This window comes from Ammodytes marinus (assembly GCF_949987685.1).
Source record: "Ammodytes marinus genome assembly, chromosome: 11".
Taxonomy (NCBI): domain Eukaryota; kingdom Metazoa; phylum Chordata; class Actinopteri; order Uranoscopiformes; family Ammodytidae; genus Ammodytes; species Ammodytes marinus.
In genome coordinates this window covers 24,177,108-24,199,709 of record NC_137215.1, presented here as the reverse complement: position 1 = coordinate 24,199,709, position 22,602 = coordinate 24,177,108, and the positions used below count along the sequence as shown (strand labels likewise).

Below are 22,602 nucleotides of genomic sequence, written 5' to 3'. Positions count from 1 at the left end.
GTTTTATCACATCAGGCTCTCCGATATAATTAATTTTTTATTTATTTCATGTCTCACTGCTGTCGCCATTTATGTCACTGCACAGACATACAGTACTTTGAAAAACACACACAGCCGCCCACTCACGGATGCAAAAGCGTTTGGGAATGTAATGAGGGTCACACAGGGCGACCCAGATTGATAATGCAGTAAGCCAGAGGCGGAGGGCTGTCATTATGCAGTTACTATCATGGCTTTCCCTTCCATGGCTGTTGCCTGTTGAAACAACATGCTGGAAGCCATGTGAGTGAGATTTTATGCAGCATAGCAACAGTGTGCTGGGAGCGAGTTACCCCGCTGTCTAAGCTGATTTGACACAGTCAGGTGAAATAAGTCCTGAGTTTTTATACGGAAGACTCTCCCTGTGCTATTTTATTTTTGTAGGACAGAGACTCACTTCACAACTCATTTTGACTGACTGAAGTGATTAAAACATATGTTTCCAATGTATTTCTATCAATGGCTGGTCATTTGTTTAATACACCATTTCCTCTTTTTTATTTTTTATATTTATGTATTACATACATTTCTAACATTCAAATAAAGCCTAAATGTTGCTATGCAACTAATATATAGCAAAGATATCAATTTTGATATTCATTTCACACTTTCCAGCCATGTATCAGGGCCATAGGGAAATGAAAGTGTGGTTCAGAGATTCTTTCAGGCCATCATGAGGTTATAATTATGATGTTTTTGTCCAATGAATACCTTGAAAAACTAATACCATTAATATCAGCTGTACTTTGTCTTCAGTGCTAATTTACAAATGTGAGTATGCTAACACAACTCTAAACGTGGTAGACCTTGTTGTCATATGTGCATAAGTAGGCTACAGCTTCAGAGAGCTCAAAGGAAGTCTGTGGAATGCTTTTAAACTCTGTAGTTTTGTTCTACAAAGTGCAATGAGTGTGTCTCGCTACGGCGAACAAAGCTATAGGCTAATGGATTCACTTTACATGTAGCATTTTATCATCAATAAGTCATAACATTCATCTTGAGACGTTTCTATAATTAAGATATACAAGCAAGGTCATCACCAATGAGAAAACGGAGTCCCACAGGCTGACATAATATAGCGGGAAAGCTATAGCCAGATTGCTTCACGACAAAAGGAGGTTGCATTAAACTATAGTGCACAACTGCTGTCACCTCATGAGGAATTCTGAGGAATTACAACAACACTGTAGGTGAATCTACATTGGGTAAGCCTTATGGCGCATGGATTTACTTGTTTTTTTTCTCAGCAGTAGAATCAACAACTGAAGCTTTCGTTGGCACATCTTGAGCTCCTGCACCAGTGTCGGGGGGCAACAGCAGTTTGTAAACGCTGCCATACTGAGAAATACAAAAATTATATGGTGGAGCTGATAGGCTTAATCAACTCATTTGACAATAGCTGGAATGTAGCCCACATTCATTTGTCTGAAAAAGTGACACACTATGGCATAAATAGCACAACAGAAAGACGATACTCAACGCTGGCATGAGACTAAAAAACACAAACAATTATCTTGACCCAAGTCGATTAACTTGTTCACAGCAATGAACGTATACCACGATTTGTTTCAATAACATGGGCTCACTGATGCTTCTAAACACGTAGCACATTCCCCGCTAACGATGATTGACTCATGGATGTGTGGATATTTAATGAGGCTTGTATGATAAGAAAAGCGGGGCCATCTAGCAGCTATAGGCTATTCCCTTGGCCTCCTCGTCACACACTACAGCGGTGCACAGAGTGACAGAGGGGACTCTGCAAGCATGTGGAGATGAATGCCTTTCTGCCTCTGCACATGGCCTGATCTATGTGCTTCAGCCCCCTCTTACATCATGGCACGTGCCCCTGGGCTTTCTCTCCACGGAGCAAGCGTTCCTCTATTTAGAGCTCCTGATTTATACACAAACACACACACACACACACACCACTGGGGGAATACGCAACGAGTGTTCTCTTCCGTCTAACCCAATTGCCAGCAATATAATCATCCCACACTTCAATGTCCCTTTATGGATAGCATTCAGAGACAAAGAGGTGAAAGACAATCTCATGGGAAGCAAACAATCACTTGAAAGCCGTAAGTGAATTGGAAAAAGGTAGAGATGGATGGTTTCAAAATATTCTGGAAACAATTAAATTTGACATTTCAAGGTTTTTTTAAAATAATCAAAAGAGGGATTTTTTTTGTCACTTCTTAATCTTTTGTTTTGTAATTTACCTCGTTCCACGCTGCCATTTTAATCTCCCGTTCTTTTCTTCCACTCAGCATGGCTTTGTAAGATTAGCTCAGCAACTCAATTAACTGCCTGCAGATTCCCCGAAAACAGTGCGAGCGAGTTTGTGAATAGTACAGACTCCACCTGGTAAACGCACCGCGGGGGTAGAACAACGAAAAATAATTCTCATTCCTTGCTTTTTCTCCACCTCTTTCCCTCTCTCTCTCTCTCTCTCTCTTTCTTTCTCTCTCTGTGTCTTTGTTCTCAGGTTGTTAGAGAGCTCCATGCTCAACGCAGAAGTGAAGGAAGGCGAGATTCTGCCTCCCACCATTCAGAGGCTGATGAAAGGATACAACAAGTACCTCAGGCCTTTCTTTGACAGTAAGGGATAAAAACTGCAGACATATGCACAGCCATTGAAACGACAGAGGAGCGCCAAGGGGAAAAATGTGTGTTTTACAGAGAAAACGAGGGGAATCATATTGCAATTTTGTGCCCGCTCGTCCCTTTCTGAGTTATAATGCGCTGACATGCACACATTTGAATGAACTGCTCATGTATATTAAAATGTGAGATGAAGTCAGATTTGTCTTTGAAATTGGTCCGTGCCATAATTACTTTGGGTGCGATGAAATGTTAAGAAGGAAAATACATGCTAAAGAAGCGAGACACAAATACTCATATGAGGCCAGTCAAAGTGTATTTCACATACTTAGATAATTGCCTAATCCAACAATAATAATCAATATAAAATTTAACAACTTTATATCAACTTTTCTTCTCCAAAATATGAGCTGTTAATATGTGTTGTGATCTAGGTTCCAATCTTCAGCTTGGCAACAGTAAAATAAATTCTCCCTCAGTGTTGGCTTTCAGAGGAATGATGCTATGTAATTCCCTGCAAATCCCTTGATAGTGTAATTGTTCTGGGCTCGGGAAATCCATCGCAATGGGATTACGGTTTGTTTACTCGCTGTATGATCTGCAATAACACCTCAGACTTTTCCAAGTGCCATTCAGTGTAATCACTTCTCCTCCTTTCTAGGAACTACAATTTTCACCCACACATTCAGTATAAGTTCAAATATTTTTCACATTTTGCTGCAAGGTATGTAGGGTTTCACTGCTTGTCTGCTTGTCAGTGCCATCCCACTGACCACACAGCCCCAGGCACGGACAGTATAGGTGTTGCTCAATACTGTCTGGTCAGGCATATTAGATGCAGTTTGCCCCCTTACTCCATAATTAATCATCATTGCTAACGCTCAAGTAACCTCAAAGGATTGGCTTAACCTCATGGCTAATACACTTATTAACTTTCTTGTCAAGAGGTAATTAGTAACACTTATATATGTTGCCCTATAGAATGCTAATTATAAAGCTACAGCCAACAGACTGAAAAGTAGGGGGAAGCAGCTAGCCTGGTTCCTGCATAGGTAACAAAATCCAGCAACCAGTAAACAGATATCACAACACTTTATGTATGGCTTAAAAGGCTTAAGTTGGATTTTTTTTCTGATTGCTTGATGTTATGTCAATACTTATACTGCACTTTCTTTCAGAAGATGGATACAGCAATTACACACACACACACACACACACACACACACACACACACACACACACACACACACACACACACACACACACACACACACACACACACACACACACACACACACACACACACACACACACACACACACACACACACACACACACACACACACACACACACACACACACACACACACACACACACACACACACACACACACACACACACACACACCCCTATCTGCAATATGACAACAGGCTCATTAATCTTTCTCAGAGAGATAAAGATTAATAATTGGGAGAGAAGGAGAATGGGAAGATGAAAGACAGCAGAGCGGCTAAGTTACCCCTCTTTGATGGTGAGTCAGGGAATATACTGGTCCCCTCTAGGAGAGTCACACTCCACAGACTGCAGCTGTTGATGTGCCAGCATTGTGGGCTCTGTTGTTACTTTTGCTTTATCAGACTTTATTAGTTCATATTCCTGTGCCTCCTCAATGTACCGCGTTGTATAACTTGTTCACATGTATGCATTTACACTCACAGGCAGGCACACACTAAAGCACATTCAAATGGTGAGGATTGGGCAAGTGTGTATAAACACAAAAGTTGAAATATCCAGACTTTTATAATTGGTTTCTTCTGTGCTTTATAGATGGTCCTGTAACGGTGGCTATGAGCCTGGACATTGCCAGCATTGACACCATCTCAGAGATCAACATGGTAAGAAAAGTTTTTCTATGCCCGGCCTATACCGATCACTGTAAATCAACAACAATAACAAAACTACACCAGGGAATGAGGGCCAAATCCACAAAAAGGATTGAGCTGCTTTTGCAGTCGCTAAATCTGTACCAATGAGAGAAAAATATAGTGTCCACTGTCCAATTCACAGAGCATGCCGAAGGGGGAAAAGCGCGCAAACAGCACTGCCAAGCAGACAGCGCCCTTGGTGTTTCAACCCAATTTGCATTAGGGGATATTAAAATTTCTGTGCAAAATTGCCCCCTTCCTATGCAAATAAGAATCTTTGCAAATACCATCTAACTCGCAATGACCAGCGCTAATTTTTTTTAAACCACGGACAGTTTGAGTGTGCTATTTACACACTAAGGGCCGGTTTCACAGACAAGGCTTAAGACTAGTCCGAGACTAAAATGCCTGTTTGAGCCGGATTAATTCAAAGCTACTTGCACAGACTCAGTTTAAAATAGTCCTAGATTAAAGCTATTCTGGATTAAACAAAGCCACTTGCAAAATGGACGACTAGAGCTACTCTAGGTCTAAATTTGAGTTTAAATTAATCCTCCAAAGAGGCAGGTTTAACTTCAGTTTAGTGGTGTTTGTGAGAGAGCATGGACTATTTGGAATATCTAACTGAAGACCAACTCCCACTGCAGAGGCCAGCCAGAAGAGTACTTGTGGATAGGTCTTATCCAAAACATTTATTTGATGAATTTACATTTCGAGACCGTTTTCAATATGGAAAATGCACTGGAAATAACAACTTTGCTTGATTTTATTAGATGGATGCATTTAAATTGAAGATGTATTCAGCATAATACAATGAGTGTGTAAAACAATTCTGTTTTCAAATGTGCTTGTTGTGATTTAAAATACTGACACACATGAATAACAAAATGACAAAACACAACATGAACACCTTTTATTTTCTACTTATATCTTCACTGTGATTAGTAATCACAATTGTCTCAGTACTGTATCTTGTTTGAATCATAGCTCTCTCTTCCAACTACATGTCCAATTCCACCTGTAGAATTTTCATTTTCAAGTCATACTTCCTTCAGATATTGCATTTTCTGTTCATGGAATTCTCGGGCTAACTTTCAGGCAATGTCATCTTTTTTGTCCTTTGTTGAAAGGTTGTGGCAAGCTCTTCTTTAAAGCGAGATTCAGGTTTTCCAGAGTCTATCAGTGCAGATATCATTAAATATGTCAAAATTATAAATGAGAAAGATGTGAAATACCAATAATAATGAAGATAACCTGAAGTTGGTGTATTGTTCTCTTAGTAACATTTTCATTAGAACTGAATTTGTTGCAAATTGCGACCCAACTATTTATTTGCTCAGTCCCAGCAGTATGGCTTTTAGATTCAATAACCGGATGGTTTCAAACATTTTTTTTTTAAGAGATTTTTTTCAAATTCATTAAAGTTTATTGACAGGATTTTTTTAGCCTCTGCCATTGTTTTTTCTCATAAGCAATGGTGTTTCTGCTCCACTCCGGGTTTTTATGATCACTCATGGGCAGGTGTTTACAATCAGGCTTACTTACCTTACTCCAGGACTTCATAGTCTCAGACTAACTAAGCCAAATTTAAGCCATATCCATGAAAGTGACTTAAACGTCCCAGTTTAACTAGTCCACATTAAGGCCTACTCCTGGCTTAATCTAGGCCCTGTCTGTGAAACCGGCCCTAAGAGAGAGAAATTGTGCAAATTTTCTCTCTCTCTTTCTCTCTCCCTATCTCGTCAAGGTTTGTGAGCATAGAATGATATTGAATTTATGTTGAGTCATATTATGGGCATAATCAACGGTCAGGGGGGAAATGGGTTGTGTGCCGACATATGTGGACGTGAAGCAGATTATACATTCATCAACATCATATCGTTGCTGTAAAGAGCACAGTGCTGCCTGAAACACATGGGAGAGATCAGTTTACTCACAATTGGTGGGCAAATCACACTTAGCTGCCAAACTTTGTGGGCATGTTAGCGCCGGCATATAATTAGTGCAAATTATTTTGTGGATATGATGCTAAAACGGGTGCTATTTCTCCACAAATCCTGGAGACATAAGCACACAAACTCTTTGTGGATCCAGCCCTAAGTCTTTATGTAATGACTAGGGGGGGGGGCGGGTGGGACACAGGTGCGGACCCAGGGGTGTCTGAAAGTTATCCCCGGAGGGATAACCACTAAATCGCAAATGCGAATATTGGGAAGGGGAGAAAACAAAAACACACAGAGCTTTAAAGGGCCACACAGGCTACCTTTAAGCTGAAACAAACTAAACCACCACTGCCAAGCAGCTGAAAGCATACATAAGTAATTCAACAGGTTACTTTGGAACTCCAAAGCCAGAGGACACTAAGAGAGAACCTCTCACTATCCCAGAGGGCGAGACAATGAGCAGCACAGAGCACTGGGGTCTCAGGGCATATATAACCTCCTCACATCTGGGCTCAATTAGCCAATCAGTGCCCCACACACCTGATTGTAGTGAGTGAATCAGAGCCAAAATATTCCGTGTCCTCACACTTAAAGGCTGTTACATACTCCGCGAGAAGAAAGAACAAAGTTCTCGGTGACAGAGCTGCGAGAAGTTCTTTCTGGTCTGACATTACATACTTCACGAGAACTCAACTGCCGAACTCCTCACCACGGCGCATTGTTACCATGGTAATTGACTCAGTAGCGCCATCTGATTTCACTTCGCTTTCCTCATTGACTTCAGACTGACCAATCACACAATAGTTCTCGGACAAGCTGCGAGAAGAAAGTTCGGCCCGGGTGATGTGTCGAGAACAAGCTGCAAGAACAGCTAAACAAGAGCTGAGAGAAGAAAATTACGTCATTTTCTTCTCGCAGCTCTGTCACCGAGAACTTTGATCTTTCTTCTCGCGGAGTATGTAACAGGCTTAAGGCTTTGTTGTGTCTAATGTGAATCCCAATACCATTTTTGATCTATAGTTGTATTGACCTACCTGACTTTTCTGACTTAACAGGGCTCAGGGGTCAACGCCTACAATGTGACTTGTTCAAAAAAGCCTCATAATCAACTACAGCTGTAATGGTTGGTCAATTGATGTTGAAAGACCGCTAACAACATTTTTGATGATCAGTTAATCTCTTGAATTACTCTCCATCATTTCTTAAACAAGTTTTGACTCTATAACTCAATATCTTTGTGCTTCTGGCTGTTGGTTTAACAAATCAAAACAGGATGTGAAAATAACAATTTTATGTCCAGAGAAACTGTACCGGGGTAATTTTTTCAATATTTTCAGAAAATGTACTGACTGAACTAGTCAACCTATGAATTAGAAAGTTAGAAGAGCAATCGAATGAGGAAAATTGCAGCTTCATAATTAAATAATGACAAAGGCAACACTTTACAATAACAACAGTTTACCTTTTAGGGCCTTTAGCTAGGCCATTGCACTCAGCTTGTTGCCACATAACAGAACAAAAATCAGGACTTTCAGAATAGATCTTGTGTACAAAATAGTTCAACCACTGAATTAGTGTTCTTCAAGGACCAGAACGGCTTAGGGACACGGACGCCATCAATACCCAGAAAGAAAGACAAAAGCATGATTAATGAAATACAAATGTACCCCAAGGAGAAGCTTGGTTTGCAAACATCTCACTAGATTATTGACACGTTTGATGATAAAGTCTAATTAGCTGTGTTAAGGACCTTTGAGCCATATGACTCCCACTAGGACTACACCGCCACCATATTCCTCCGCCAGCGCTGGACAGACGAGCGCCTGGTCTTTGAGGGCAACAAGAGCCTGAGTCTGGACGGGCGTCTGGTGGAGCTGCTCTGGGTCCCAGACACCTTCATCGTGGACTCCAAGAAGTCCTTCCTCCATGACATCACCGTGGAGAACCGGCTGATCCGTATCTTTCCCAACGGGACCGTCCTCTACGCTCTAAGGTGGGATAACCAATGGGTCTGTTGGTTATTGTGTTGTTGTGTTGTATTTTTTTTTTTGCTCCAACATACAATGAAAAGTAGGCCAGGTAATGGAGGAGGAATAGTTAAGTTGAAGTTTATGTATTAGTCAATTAACACAAATGTAGATTCCAACAGGGTTGCTCACACACAAAGTGTGTCTTTCTGCATACACCACACACATGTCATTTCTCAGAGGGGGTACTCGCGCAGTAGCAGTTTGGGGTTAAGTGCCTTGCTCAAGGACACAATGGTAGAGATGGTGGGCACTGTAGATGCAATAATATCAACCACCACTTACAAGTGACACCCTCCTGTCCGGTGCCGAGGGAGGAGGAGCGGGTTGCATTTGCAATACATGTGATTTGCAAATTTGCTGTTGAGTCAATTCTAATACTCAGGTATTGTATCGTATGAGTTCAGGAGCATGTGACCCATCAATATGAAGAGCTGAGGGCTATCAAGGCATCAACATATACGTCCTGTTAGCATGTATTGTATTTGCTTCGTGTGCAAGGGGCTTAACATCTGACAAGCTCTGGTGGCAAGCCTTTGGAAGCGTGCTATGGTTTTTTTGATGAGATATCGGGCCGAGCAGACAGGTTACGGATAGAAAAAGGTTATAGATCAGCGAGTGAATTTGTTTGGCTCTTTTAAGCCCGTAATGATGGGATTTGCACATCCGACTGTTTTCAGGTCTGTTGCGTAAACCTTGGCGTGTCTATGGGTTGTATAAGAGCTGTCCATGGTCCTGATTTGACTGCCACACACTTACAGTATGTCCCTTGATCTCAGTGGCGCTGAAGTTATTTTCATGCATACACTTTGTTCTAGGTTATACTCATGTTCTGGTTGCACACATTTTTTTTTTTTATCATTTGTTTGATGTGTGTGTGTACCCCAGTCTCCATGGCCCTTTGCCTCCTCAGAGAACTGAACAGTATCCAGGGCAGTATCTGATAGGAGGACGTTTTGAGCACGGCAGCGCTTTTCACAATAGCAGACAGACAGCAAGACTGGTGGGAGTAAAACATGCGAGGAAAGATGGTCAGGAGAGGGGATGGCCACCTTTGGGAATTGGGGGTGTCGTGAAAAAAAGGACAGAGTGGAGAGAGAGCATTCCAATGTGTTGGAAAAAGGAAACGGACAGCTGTGGTAAATGTGTTAGCGCTACGTGTGCCAGCGGGAGTACATGGGAAAGCACTGAGGTGACTGGGGCTAAAGGGTGAGCAGTTAAGATTCAATTAGAATTACTGTATGCTACTTTGAATGGTTGAGGTCGGTCAAGTTCATGTGATGAAAACTATCACAAAGTCAGAAATAAGAAATGCACATTCAAGTGAAGACTATAGAGTCTTAGGCGGAGATAAGGTCTGTGTAAATTGTCAAAGTGCATGATGGATTTTCCTGGGCATCCACCTCTTCTTTTTCTCTGATATCTATAAATCGCGGTGCTAGCTTATGCTGAAATGGATGTCATGACCCACGAGTCTTCCAATGCTCAGGACAGAGTAGGACTTTGAAGCTCTGTAAAGGGGAGTTCAAAGCAACTTTTAGCAAAGTGCTGACTGCAGTGACTCCCTACTTGTTGGAAAGGATGGACACAATTATATATATCTTTTCCCTCGAGCACTGAATCAGCCAGTAAAAGGCACTCAGAGATGATGTGTCAAGGCTCTCGTCTCACATGAATCATCCAGGCCTCATGTACGCCCTGTCCTGATTAAGACGATCATTTGTTATATATGGATCACTTGACTCATGTATTGGATATATTGACGATTGCAAACAGAAAGCTTATAGAAGATGCTGTATTTTCGCTATAGCCATGTCAACAACAACATGCGTTATGTGCATCATAAGACATCTTAAATGAGAATAATATAGTTACTATTTAAATGATGCAATGGGCCCAAAAGTGTTTGTATGTTTGCATGCTTAATTTTGTCTGCTTTTACAAAACACAGGGGTCGGTTTACTAATCTTTAGAAACTGTTTACTGCGTAAGTGTCTGTGTATGTTTAATCTAATGTGTTCAAGGGCCTTTAAACTCACCTGAGTTCTCCTATTTCACAGCAACATGTGAACATTTACATGCTGAATCCATCCGGTCATGAATTTTTTAAAAGTTGTATAGTTTGTGTGTGGGTAATAAGGACGCACCATGAATCTTTAATTGACTTATCATCATACATTCATCAAATATGTAAAGTGTGTAGTCAAGGCCTTAAGGAGCAAGCCTGAATATGCCGAGAGACCATGGCTTAACTCAGAGCTAAGGAATGTTTATGCATGCCACTCAATCTTAATTATAAGTACGGACATTGCATGATTACGATCAAAGTTATACGATGAGAGGGTTATTTTACACATTGACTAAGATGCACAGCAGTGCAGCAGTGCATTGCAACAACGTACTCTTCAGTCATGTTCCATAGAGGGCTGAATTCAACCGTTATTATTAATATACACCAAAAACCAAGTCAACCAATTTCTTTACATCAGCACAACTTCAGCAACAGAGCAGGCTCACAAATTAGCTCTACTCTTTGTTGGAATACATATCTGTTTGTGTATGACCTGCAACCACTGTATAATAATCAAAGATTTTTTTTTTTTTAGAATTACCACCACCGTGGCTTGCAACATGGATCTGACAAAGTATCCCATGGACAAGCAGACCTGCACGCTTCAACTGGAGAGCTGTAAGGACACTTCACACTTAATAAAGAAACGCCGCACTGTGCAGCTTGAAGCAGTGGCAGTGTGTGTTGGTGGGTGGGCGTGATGTCAAATGAATGTGATCAAACCAAAGGATCAAACAGACCACTTTCTCTCATCTTGAATGTGGAAGGTATAGCATGTGAAAGAGTTTGTGAAATAAAACATAGTAACTTTCATGCACAGAGTGAAGTATTAAAGCAGAGGTAAACAACAGGCTTGGCTCACTGCAAGGCTAGACGATCCACCTAGTAACACCTCAGAATCTCAATAATTAAACACGTTTTACAACAACTGAGATACATGATGTTACTTAGTGAACTTCGGAGGTGCTGGTGCAAAGCCATACATATTTCAAAAACTAGCGATGCAAATTTTGCACAAGGAAGGAAAGGCGCTTACAGGTGTTTTGTTGAGATATGAACCGCATATCTACGCAGGGCACTTTTTATCTTTTTATAATACATTGGCATTGAGCAATATCAATCATTCTGTCCATCCTTTGGCAAAAATTAAGCCTATTTTCAAAAGTGTTGAATTAGTCCGAGCCTCTTCATTTTACAAACTCTAAAATCTGTAATCATCTGTCAGTATGGGTTTAGAAAACTGCTCCCTGGTTGAACATTTAGACATTTGTTGACATTTTACTGAGCTTTCTACATATTTTCAATGGTTTTCGAGTGGAAATGCGTTGGCAATTGAAGCAAATTGATATACACGTTACATAAGCTGGCAAGATGCTGTGCAAGAGATGGAGGGAAGAAAAACAAGCTTCTATCAGCCTCCCTCGCTCACCTGCCATCTTTGCCTTTCCAGCCCTACGTTTGCTGCTCCATGCTATTAAATGACAGTCAGCCAGGCTAAGCTCAGTCTGATCCCTGCCAGAAGCCCACCAGGACCTCACAGTGCCAAATAAATCATCAACGGCAGCTCCAGTACCACTTAGCAGACCAAAAAACATGTGGAGGTTAAAGCTAGGTAACTGAGAGGGTGATGGATGCTTCCTCCGCTGCTTCCGTAATTCCAGGCTAAATACCAACCATATCTTTTCTCTCTCTTCGTCTGTCCGTCTGTCTTTTCCACCCTCGCTTAATCTCAATCTGTCTCTCATTCTCCATTCTCTCCGTTTCTCCTCTCCTTCAATCTCTATCTCCCTCTCTTGCTGTAGTCTCTTTGGGGAAGATGTATACTCAAGGATTTATTTCTTTTAATGCTGTGCCAAAAGTGGATCCTCTGCACAGGAGAAATGATTTAAACGAGAGCCTCGTGGTGGGAGGGGGTGCGGGGTGTATCGGATTGGGATTGCGGTAAAATATTTTGTGCATTCTGACAGCAGAAAAGAGCAGGAAAATATAGTCTTTTGTGATCTTTTCCTTTAGTTTTCGGTGGCCCTTTGATAGTGGATACGGCTTTTAGTTTTTTTAAAGGGCCCCAGAGGGCACTGGAAGGTTGAATCTACCCTCCAAAATAACTCTTTCCATGTCACTGGCCATTTATGTCTCTCGACTTGTAAAGAAATGGCAGTGCTTTAGGTCAGGAAATATAATGACTTCTTTCTAGTAATGCAATTACAATGAGAGGGCAAAACAGTGGATTTTAACAGGACCTTTCAGCATCAAAGTCACCACTGTCCTTCATTAGAGGACTCTTGCTTCCAGCACCATGGCTCACATACACAGCTCAATGTGGGGGTTTAAATAGGGAGAGCAGCGGCGAATGATATAGTCCTTTCCAACACTTATAGAAGTGTAATACAGCTTCAGCCAACCGCACTTCCTTTTGCATTTTCTTATTCTCTTGCTCCCTCTGCAGAAAATCTAGAAAAATACACCCGGAAAGTTGTATCCTCATTAATCACAAGCTCTTTGCCTTAAACAATGCTTTTTTTATCACAAGAGCCGCACCAATTATTATTAATTGAATATTATCACTAGTATCAAAAGCACTAGCACACTTAGCCGTGGCAATCTTTGACCATATTAATTTTGCATGCCTTTTTGTATTCCAAGCTATATTTGGGTTATCGCTGCACTCAGGGGGGGAGGGGGGGGGGTGGTTTGGAGCGGTGCAATATGCATGATTAGTCTGTTATGGTATGAGGCAAGAAGAGTTAAGCTGTTCATCAGGACTTTTTTTTTTCTTTTGCTATTCCCTTTGAAGAAGTGAACTGAACACAACAAATGCATTTCCATTTGCAATTCCTGTTGGGGCTCTGTGTGTCAAACTGTGTAAGTGGAGAGTGGAACAACTAATGTGTTTCCACACTGACTACATACACATGAAACATTAACATTGTATTCTCAAGTTGGGTTGTTGTGGTCCCATGCTACATTACATTACATTGTACGTCATTGCACTGTGTAGACCTTGCCCACTTGCTGGGCGTGGGGTACCATGATATCTTGAAGCAGATTATTCTAGGGTGCTTCCAGATGCCCTTTGGTTATTGGCACATTTTGTTTTGTTGTTTTTTTTGTGTCAACTGATATTCAGCTTCAGAGGGAGTTTAGAACACACTATGGGTTGCCATCCCAAACAATCCATCCATACGATCATCAGACTCAGGCATAGCTTGAGCAAATCAACATTCCCAGCAGTCCCCATATACAGCCACTTTTGGGTTTAGTGAAGGCTGTTTATACTGTTTCTATAGCATCATCAGTAAGCAAACAGTCACCTGCTCACACATCCAACAGTCGTGGAGCCGCATTAGCATTCCTTCAGAGGTGTTTGTGGGCACCTGATGAATATAAATCGGGTATTCGGCGTCCTTATAGCACGTCTGGTCTAGTCCCATGAGACACAGTTGGCTCTTTAGCTGCTCACTGCTCCACTCTATTCAGCTAGTCAATAACTTAGTCCGTGTACTGTTCAGTGCTGGGTAAGTAAGTAGTGCCTGGTGGGTTTATTAGAGCTGTTTATTCCTGAAAAAAGAAGCTGCTGCTTGCTGAAGCATGACACAAGATTAATGGGAGGGGTAAATCTGGGAAAAAAAATACAGTTAAGTTGTAAGCAAAGACTGTCCATCTTGTTGGATGATAAGTCTCGGCAACATTCCACAGTATAATAAAAAGTACTGATTGGTGGAGGCTTAAGTTACTATTTGCTCTTTGTTTTGTTAGGGGGTTACAATGTCAACGATGTCATGTTCGAATGGACCAGAGGGAACGAGTCGGTGAGCGGTTTAGACACTCTCCAGCTGGCTCAGTACACAGTAGAGGACCACTACACCTCTTCATCGGAGGCCGTTTATGAAACAGGTAACAATATGAACCTTCAAATGCAACGCTTTAAAAGTTACTCCCAGGGCTATACTAATGTTTGGATAGCAATGCCAGCAGTGTTGAAAATTGTTAAGTAGAGCCCATATGGGGTAGATAAGATTTCAGATTCACAACACATTTTTTTCCGTGTTACCTATTCAATTGACCTATGTCCCTACTCTCTGAAGGCAATTATCCCAAGCTGGTGTTTCACTTTGAGCTGAAGAGGAGCATTCTGTACTTCATCCTGGAGACCTACGTGCCCTCCAGTCTGCTGGTTGTCCTCTCATGGGTCTCCTTCTGGATCTCCCTGTCCTCTGTTCCAGCACGTATTTGTATAGGTACAGTATATCAAGTAATCTTAAAAAAAAAAAAAATTGCACCTAACCTTATCTGGGATTCACATTTACTGTAGGTGCTGTGTACTGTTGAATGTAATAAACAATCTCCATCAATTTATTTATCTTTTAAAAAAAACATTCGCCAGTTTGTTTTCTATTAAACATAATATAAGATTCTTTGACTCTCTTTCAGGGAGCAACAACGTTTTTTTTAGAGCTGGGGGTTGAATAAAGCATTTGTTAGCAATTTCAAATATATTTGCATGTTATCTACCACTACTGCAGGGACGGCTTTGAGAACATTGAGTTCTCAAAACAAACAAACTACAAAACATTGTTTTTCACTGGGGAGATTATTTCAGGTGACGTCAATGCATATCATTACTTTTCTTCAGTTCTTGTGTTGTTGTTGCTTCTTTTCTTTGATATGATTGTCTTTGCATCCTGCCCATACAATGACTTAGTTTAATTTGATCCTATTTGTCATTGTGTCATAAGGACAGTTCACAGGTAATAAACTACAGTCAAACATAGCCTGAACAGCAAAAAAATAACAACAATGGAAACAACAAATGATGCATTAAAGGAGTACTCAACGATTCCACAAATGCATGTTGTCAAAATCATTGAATATCTCCTATGGAGCTGCTAATTGTCCATACTGTGTGTGCACTGAAAGAACATCTGTTGTTAATACACAGCCTAGGCTCTATAAACGGGTATGGAAACAAAGGGGGCCCACCGCAGCTAGCAACCTGCCTGTTTAGAGATCCTACCCTTGATTTTTTTTTCAGCGCACACACAGTACAGACAGGTAGCGAACCATGAGGAGATATTTACTGATTTTGACAACAATCATTCTCCAGAAAATAGCTCACTCCTAATTTAATGTAGCACTTCATTCATATACCAAGAAGCTGACGGGTAACTAAAACAATTGTAAAGGGTCTTTCATGGGTCCTCAGTGTTTTACCACCGTGTGTTTTCTCATGTCAGGAGTGACCACAGTACTGACCATGACCACTCTGATGATGGGAGCCCGGACGTCGCTGCCCAACGCCAACTGCTTCATCAAGGCCATCGATGTTTACCTGGGAATCTGCTTCAGCTTCATCTTCGGAGCGCTCATTGAGTACGCTGTGGCCCACTTCTGCACGCTCACTCACGCCGACGCACACATGCTCATGGTGAGACCCTCCACCATATAATGTCTCATTCTAAAACGGTTGAAGTCATTTCTGTTGTTGTGGTCACAGTCATTGTCTTCATGTGGCTGGTCAATGTCATCTTCGTCATCACCATCCACCACCATCATCATCATCATCACATCATTGTGAGCGCTTTTCGGGTAAGTTGAAAAAGCTAATAACTTGTTTCCGCTGAGCAGCACAGTACGGTTCTTTTCGGCACGGTACGTTTCGGCAGGACATGGTAATCCTAGATCTGGCTTGCGTTTCCAGACCGTAACCTAACTTAATAGGAGGGGTTAATGCCGGACGCCGCTATCCCTCGGAGTAAATACAGTCAATGGGTCAGAGCCGTCGAACGGCGCTAACCGCGGCAGCTACGTAACTATTGTGACATATTAGCAGTGTTAACAGTGCAGCCCGCTGATTCATTTAAGGAAAAGGCAAAACTCTAAACAATAAACAAAGAGCTGCACGCAGACATTCTTCTCTAAACACAAGACTCCACTCGTCGACGTGACTACACAAGGCGGTTTATCTCTGGCCCGGGAATTATGCTTCTATCGACCAATCAACATAATGCAGTGTGTGGCTCCATATAAAAAACATAGGTTCCCTTTAAAACTTTTAACAGTGGAAACGCAAATGAATGCGTGCCGAGCCACACCGAACCAAAGCAAACCGCACCGCTCAGTGGAAACAAGGCTAAAGTGAGATGTGGCGTGTTTTTGTTGCTTCCAACTCATTCCTTATTTGGCTGTTGGCTCTCCTCTAGTACGGCCACCACATGCACGACTTTGACGACGAGATGAACGGCATCATCACCACCATCGCCAACAACTCAAGGGCCAAGAGACGCAAGGAGGCGGCCGCGGCAGCTAACCCGGCCCCCACCTCTCTAGAACTCACCGGCCCTTCCAGTCCCTCGGGCAGTGAGCCCAAGCCCGAGGCCCCACCACCGGAGCCCCGTCACTGGTGCTTCACTGTTCTGGCCACCATCCGCAAAGTGCTGCGCGCCTTATACTGCTGTCGGATTGAGAGCCCCCACCTCATAGACAACTACTCCAGAGTCACCTTCCCCCTCTCTTTTGTCATGGTTAACCTGCTCTACTGGACATATTATCTGTACTTTTAGTATTCGCCTCGAGTGGGACAGAGGAGGGTATGTAGACGAGAAAGTGTATTTTACCGTATGTATGTACAGTAAGCGTTGTTTAAGTGTGTTTTGAGATGAGTGTGTCAAATTTCTACATTTGGATTTATGAGCGAAGTAGCATAGTTATGTAGGATTGTTTTTTTTTTGGAGGGGGGTGGGATATGCCGAAGTTTACAGCATTTTTGAATATTAACGTAAACCCCAATCCAGTCATTGCTATAAATTGTATACAGCTGGTTTCTTTACAAAATAAGTCCACCTGACTCTGACTGGGGGAGATTGTTTAAATCTGATAGAGAAAAGCACATTGCTTACAAAGAAGGAAATTGCCAGTCTGCATATTCTTCACCGTAGTACTGTATATTTATTATAAGTGCATCACGACACGGATAAGACGGAGCTGTAATTTAAGACAGAATTTCCTAGCTCTTTCCACTCTCATTCTCTGTCGTGACGGATGGCTCATTGATACTTTACATCTTGATTTCACGTTTCTGCCGGCAGGTACAAGGTTGAGAGGCAAATAGGAAAATAATGGATAGGAGATGAAAAAGAGGGACAAGAGTGCTGTAAAGTGTTTTAAAAAACTATAAAGCAGTCTCTAGAAGGATGATCATTTCTCTCTTACCTCTGTGTCGGCTCCATGAGTTATTGTTAATTCACTGAGCAGTGCTGCCTCGCTTTGCCTGCATTTATTCTTTTCCAAAGACACTTCAAATGCAGCGGCCTTTGATCCCTTCGGTTGTGTTCTGAAAATCCGACTACCATGAACAGTATAATGGCACAAATCCTCTTCTGCATTTACACAAGGAAGGCAGCATATGTACACTTTGACATCCTTCCCAGAGGCACTTTTTCACCAGCTAGCCTGGTCATATTAGCTTAAGCAACAACAATGCAAGGCAATTCTAAAAATGGTCATGGAGTTTTTTTTAAACCGCAAGTTCGTTTTGAACTTGCAGTGGGTGCACAAACTAGACTAGGTTGATTTTCAATAAAGTATTTCACAATTGAGTGGTCCCCTCAACAAAAATCCTATGATTATTTAATTAAAAAAACAAAATTATTAAACAATTTAATATTGAACCCCTTTGGCCTCCATACATAATGTACTATACTGGTGTGGATGAAGGAAGACGGCAACACCTAGACAGACAGGTACCATGAGATAGTGTGATACAAGCAGCCCTCACTGTGCTTTTGTAAAAAGCCAAGCAGTAGGCAGACTTAGATGTGTTGGACTTCGTAGAGTTGTTTGAATATGAATGAAATGGCAACATATTTCGGCAGGATGTCGTCATCTGGGCATTGTCCAAATGGAATAAGGACTGGATATGCTGCACTTGAGGAATCAATTCTCTCCTCAACGTGTTAGGCTGCTGTGTGATTTATCTAGTGTTTGAGTTCAGGTGAAACAGTATGTTTGCTACCAGTGATGTGAACCAAAGAACCAAAGAATCCAATTTTCATTTTTACCGTTCCTCTTGGTTTCACTTTAGTACCTCAAAACGAAAAGTTTTAAGTGCATTTTCAATTGTTACTATTCCGTTTGTTATTCTGAAACAGCATGCACACAATGAGCAAATACAGATGAAACACTTCATTTAAGATTGAACAAAAAAATCAGGATTCAGTTTGACAACAGAGATGCATGTTTATTTATTGCTGTATTCAATTATTGCTTTAACATACTCTCACTCATCCCATCTTATTTTTAGGAACTACCATTCAATGTGTATGGAACACACACATTGCAGGTTAAATGCTCAATTTATATTTCTGGTTCATCTTCGCCTTTTTAAACTGAGTATGTTATATTTTATCTGCATAACTTCTAATTTTTTAACCTGTTCTTGAACACCTTATCAACTTCCAAATTTACTTTTTTCTCTCTTTGCCTGATGATAATAGAAACAAGTAGGATTTTGACTTTTGTTTCTATTCTATACCTGCATGGTTATACATTGTAACTTTAAGCCTCTTCTGCTTTGATTGATTTTTTTTTTTTTGTTAACACGATGGAGGAGAATATCCATTGAAAGACCATTGAAATTGATGAGTTATGTACAGTGTTTTGATTGCTAATAGTGCAACTGCCATTTGGTCCCACTCATTCTGGGAACAAAGTGCAAGACGTTTAAACTTCCCTTTTTAATTTTTCTTTAGCTTGAACCTCATTCTTAAAAAAAGAGGAGAGAGCAGTGACAGTGGACATTTGCCTCTGCTCTGTGGAAACCAGTGAGCGCCTACCCATTGTAAAGGGTTAATGTGACGAAACACAAGACTGCCAGGTTGTATAGAACATAGCACCACGGCCGTAGTTTTGATAGTTGTCTTCTCATTATAGTACGGAAATGTGGTGCCAATATGGAGCCATACATTCACTAACACAAATTTTGCCACCCAGTGGGGAGGTGGATCCATAAACAAGGTTCAAGAAAATCAATTGCTATCAAGTGCTGGTTTTCTATGAATCAAGATTGTTATGAATAGCCAAGGGAGGGGAGAATACTTTGCAGAATAAAAGGCACGGAACAGAGCGTCATGGGCAAAAATGTCGGGACATGTTTGGAGCGACCTTTCAGCAAAATCGGGGCAACAGCAAAGTGGAAAATGGCTATCTTTGGACTGACCTTTCTTTCCTTTTGTGGGAGGTGTCAAATAACGCCTCAAGGTGACGTTGGACTGCCAACCTCACAGCTCCTAGGAGGACATCTTGATGTGAAATGTATTTATATACTGTGGTACCATGTTAATATAGGCCATCGGTTTGCTTAACCTGTTGTAAATAAATAGTCCCACTATGCATGTTTATTTGGTGTATGAATATGAATGATAGCAATAAAAGAGGTTCCAGTGTGTATTGTTGACACTCTCTGCACCTTTTACATGCCTGAAAATAGGATCATTATCCAAAATACACCCACACATGAACACACAATGACTCTTCACAGGTGAATTTTATGAGCTGCAAGCCACTGGGCTATATGGAAGTATTCCAAGTGGAAGCAAAAATAGCAAACTTTGTTTAAGTTTGTAATTTAAGTAAACTATAGAGTACAATTCTTATTTTTAAGAAGCTGAAAATACTTTAAAATAGAATTGCCACCAGCTTTGTCTCTTTCTTTGTACTTTTGTTCCAGTCTGACTATAAAAAAAAACATGTAAACAGTTCATTAAGCATTCAATTAGCTGTGCTGTGCTGTCAATACAACTAGGCAGTACAAAAATGAAATGAAAAAGAACAATTAAGCCTTACTATAAAATGTATACAACAGGTTAAAACACTACGCCCTCATCTTACATAACACAATGTCCATGCATTATAATATTCACATAGGAACACACCGCCATCCTGATCCTCCACTGAATCAATCTTGGCCGTTTCAGAAATCCTTTTAGTCAACATGGCTTAATGTTTTCGATCATAACCTCTCCATGTGTATTAATGTACCTATGCACAGCTGATGAAATTGCAACACCTTATAGAATCCACTGCATATTAATATTGATAGCAGTTTTTTTCTGAAACAATGTGAACGATGCAGCCCTGAGACAGCCTAGTGCACATGTAACATTTCATCATCCAATTATATCAACACTTGCAGGCTAAAGGTCTTACATAAGCCTCTTACACAATAAAATGACCTTTCAATCTCCAAACCCTAACCCTAACCCTAACCCACATACAAAGGGGCAAAGGTTCATTCCTCCATCAACAGATGTTTCCATCAAAACCCGTATTAAGTAAGTAAGTAAGTATCATTTATGTATACAGCGCTTTTCACAGACAGGGTCACAAAGTGCTCTACAGTGTGCATAGAAAATAAATCATAGTAAAAATACATCTAAGAATGAAATTAATTAAAATAAATAAATAAATAAAACCCCTGCTTAGCCCATTTAGCAAACAGGCTACAATAATCTTTTGAAAAGCCAATTCTATTCGTCTATTGTTGTTGGTCACCCTCATACCTGATGCTGCTGCTCTCTTCTTCCAGCCAAACCCAGATGAGGTAGTCAGTGTCTGCTGGGAGGGAGGGACTGGGCTCAAACCTGCTTTCAACATTTTTGCATTTACCCGAATTATAGAGCGAAAAAAAAACAAGAACAATGCTTGATGCAGTCACATAAGTCTGACAAATTGGAACAACGCAAAAGATAATTGCAGTGACTATACATGAACACTAAAATGTATTTGGGAATTTTGGAGGACAAAAATGAAACCTGTGGATAGCAACGTGTCACCTTTCTGTGAAAATCAAACACAAAATGGTTGGTAATTTTTTCACCATTCGAGGACATTTATTAAATCAAAAATGTTTATTTATTTGCATGAATGCTTTTTTATTGTGTGATTGAATGAATTTGTGAGAAATTCCATGGCTAATTAGACGACCAACCCCATGCAGCACTCTGATATATGCAAGAAAGATTGGTTGTAGTCTCAATCAGCAAAACTCTTCACACAGAATGAATTGTAATCGTTGTGGGGTTGTCCTTTAACATTGTCAAATAATGATAATAACGCTAGTAATGATTTCCTCCAAAGCCGGGTCTGTGACAGGCTTTGTCTTACCATAATGAAAGACAAATTGAGAAAAATATGGACAAATTCTACTACAGTTTTTTGTGTGATGCTGTAGTAGGATGTAGTATGGGAGGTTTCTCTAATTGTATTTATTGAATATGCTGTATTACAGTTGAAGTCTGAAGGCACAATGCAAGTAACTCTACATTCATACAAGACACACTGTTCTGTTTTGCTGGGAAGCTTTAAACAATGCTGGTGACCAAAATGTACTCAAGCCAACACAACATTGCAACATTTTGACGGTAATCAAACACTTTAGTAAATCTATCACACTCACACCCACTGAAACATACTGTATGTATGTTTGAACCTGATGGTGAAGTTGTTAGCAATTCTGTTGTCATTGTCACTGTCATTTGTTCTTGACTTCAGTGTCAAAAACATAATCTTAAAAGCCCAACTTCTTAACACTTCAAAAACTCTCCCATCAAATGACCAATGATGTCTTGATGGACATTGGCTGGCTGCTCTGTCCCAGACATCTTTTTCTTCATGTCAAAGTGGATCTGTATGGCACACTGCAATATATCAGTTACATCAGCGTTAAAACAGCCAGTCTGAGTGTGGTTATGAAGGAGCATGGCAGAGACAGTCCCCCTTCAGCCATCATATCAGATCACAGGGTGGCACATTTAAGGGGAGACACATCTGCGTGAGTGATACCAAATGTCTGTTCAAAAAATTTGCAACAATGTGTGGGGATGTGAATCAATGTTTGCAATCATTTACCCCCCCTCACATTCCATATCAATAGTGACCGCCTAATCAGAAGGACAGCAAACGGGAGGTATAGAGTTTGCAGGTAATTATAATTTTG

General features: G+C 40.9%; 1 protein-coding gene across 1 annotated transcript in view; it reads left to right on the top strand.

Moving 5' to 3' along the window:
- Positions 1-17,170, top strand: part of LOC307257215 (gamma-aminobutyric acid receptor subunit pi) — a gene marked incomplete at both ends in the record, with an annotated part of 37,654 nt that extends 20,484 nt beyond the window's left edge. The window contains 8 exons of the mRNA XM_080036377.1: positions 2,528-2,640; positions 4,472-4,539; positions 8,288-8,505; positions 11,146-11,228; positions 14,367-14,504; positions 14,696-14,848; positions 15,845-16,035; positions 16,811-17,170. Of these exons, the coding sequence (XP_079892503.1) occupies positions 2,528-2,640; positions 4,472-4,539; positions 8,288-8,505; positions 11,146-11,228; positions 14,367-14,504; positions 14,696-14,848; positions 15,845-16,035; positions 16,811-17,170 (1,324 nt within the window). The remainder of the gene's footprint in view (positions 1-2,527; positions 2,641-4,471; positions 4,540-8,287; positions 8,506-11,145; positions 11,229-14,366; positions 14,505-14,695; positions 14,849-15,844; positions 16,036-16,810) is intronic.
- Between the last annotated feature and the right edge of the window lie 5,432 nt (positions 17,171-22,602).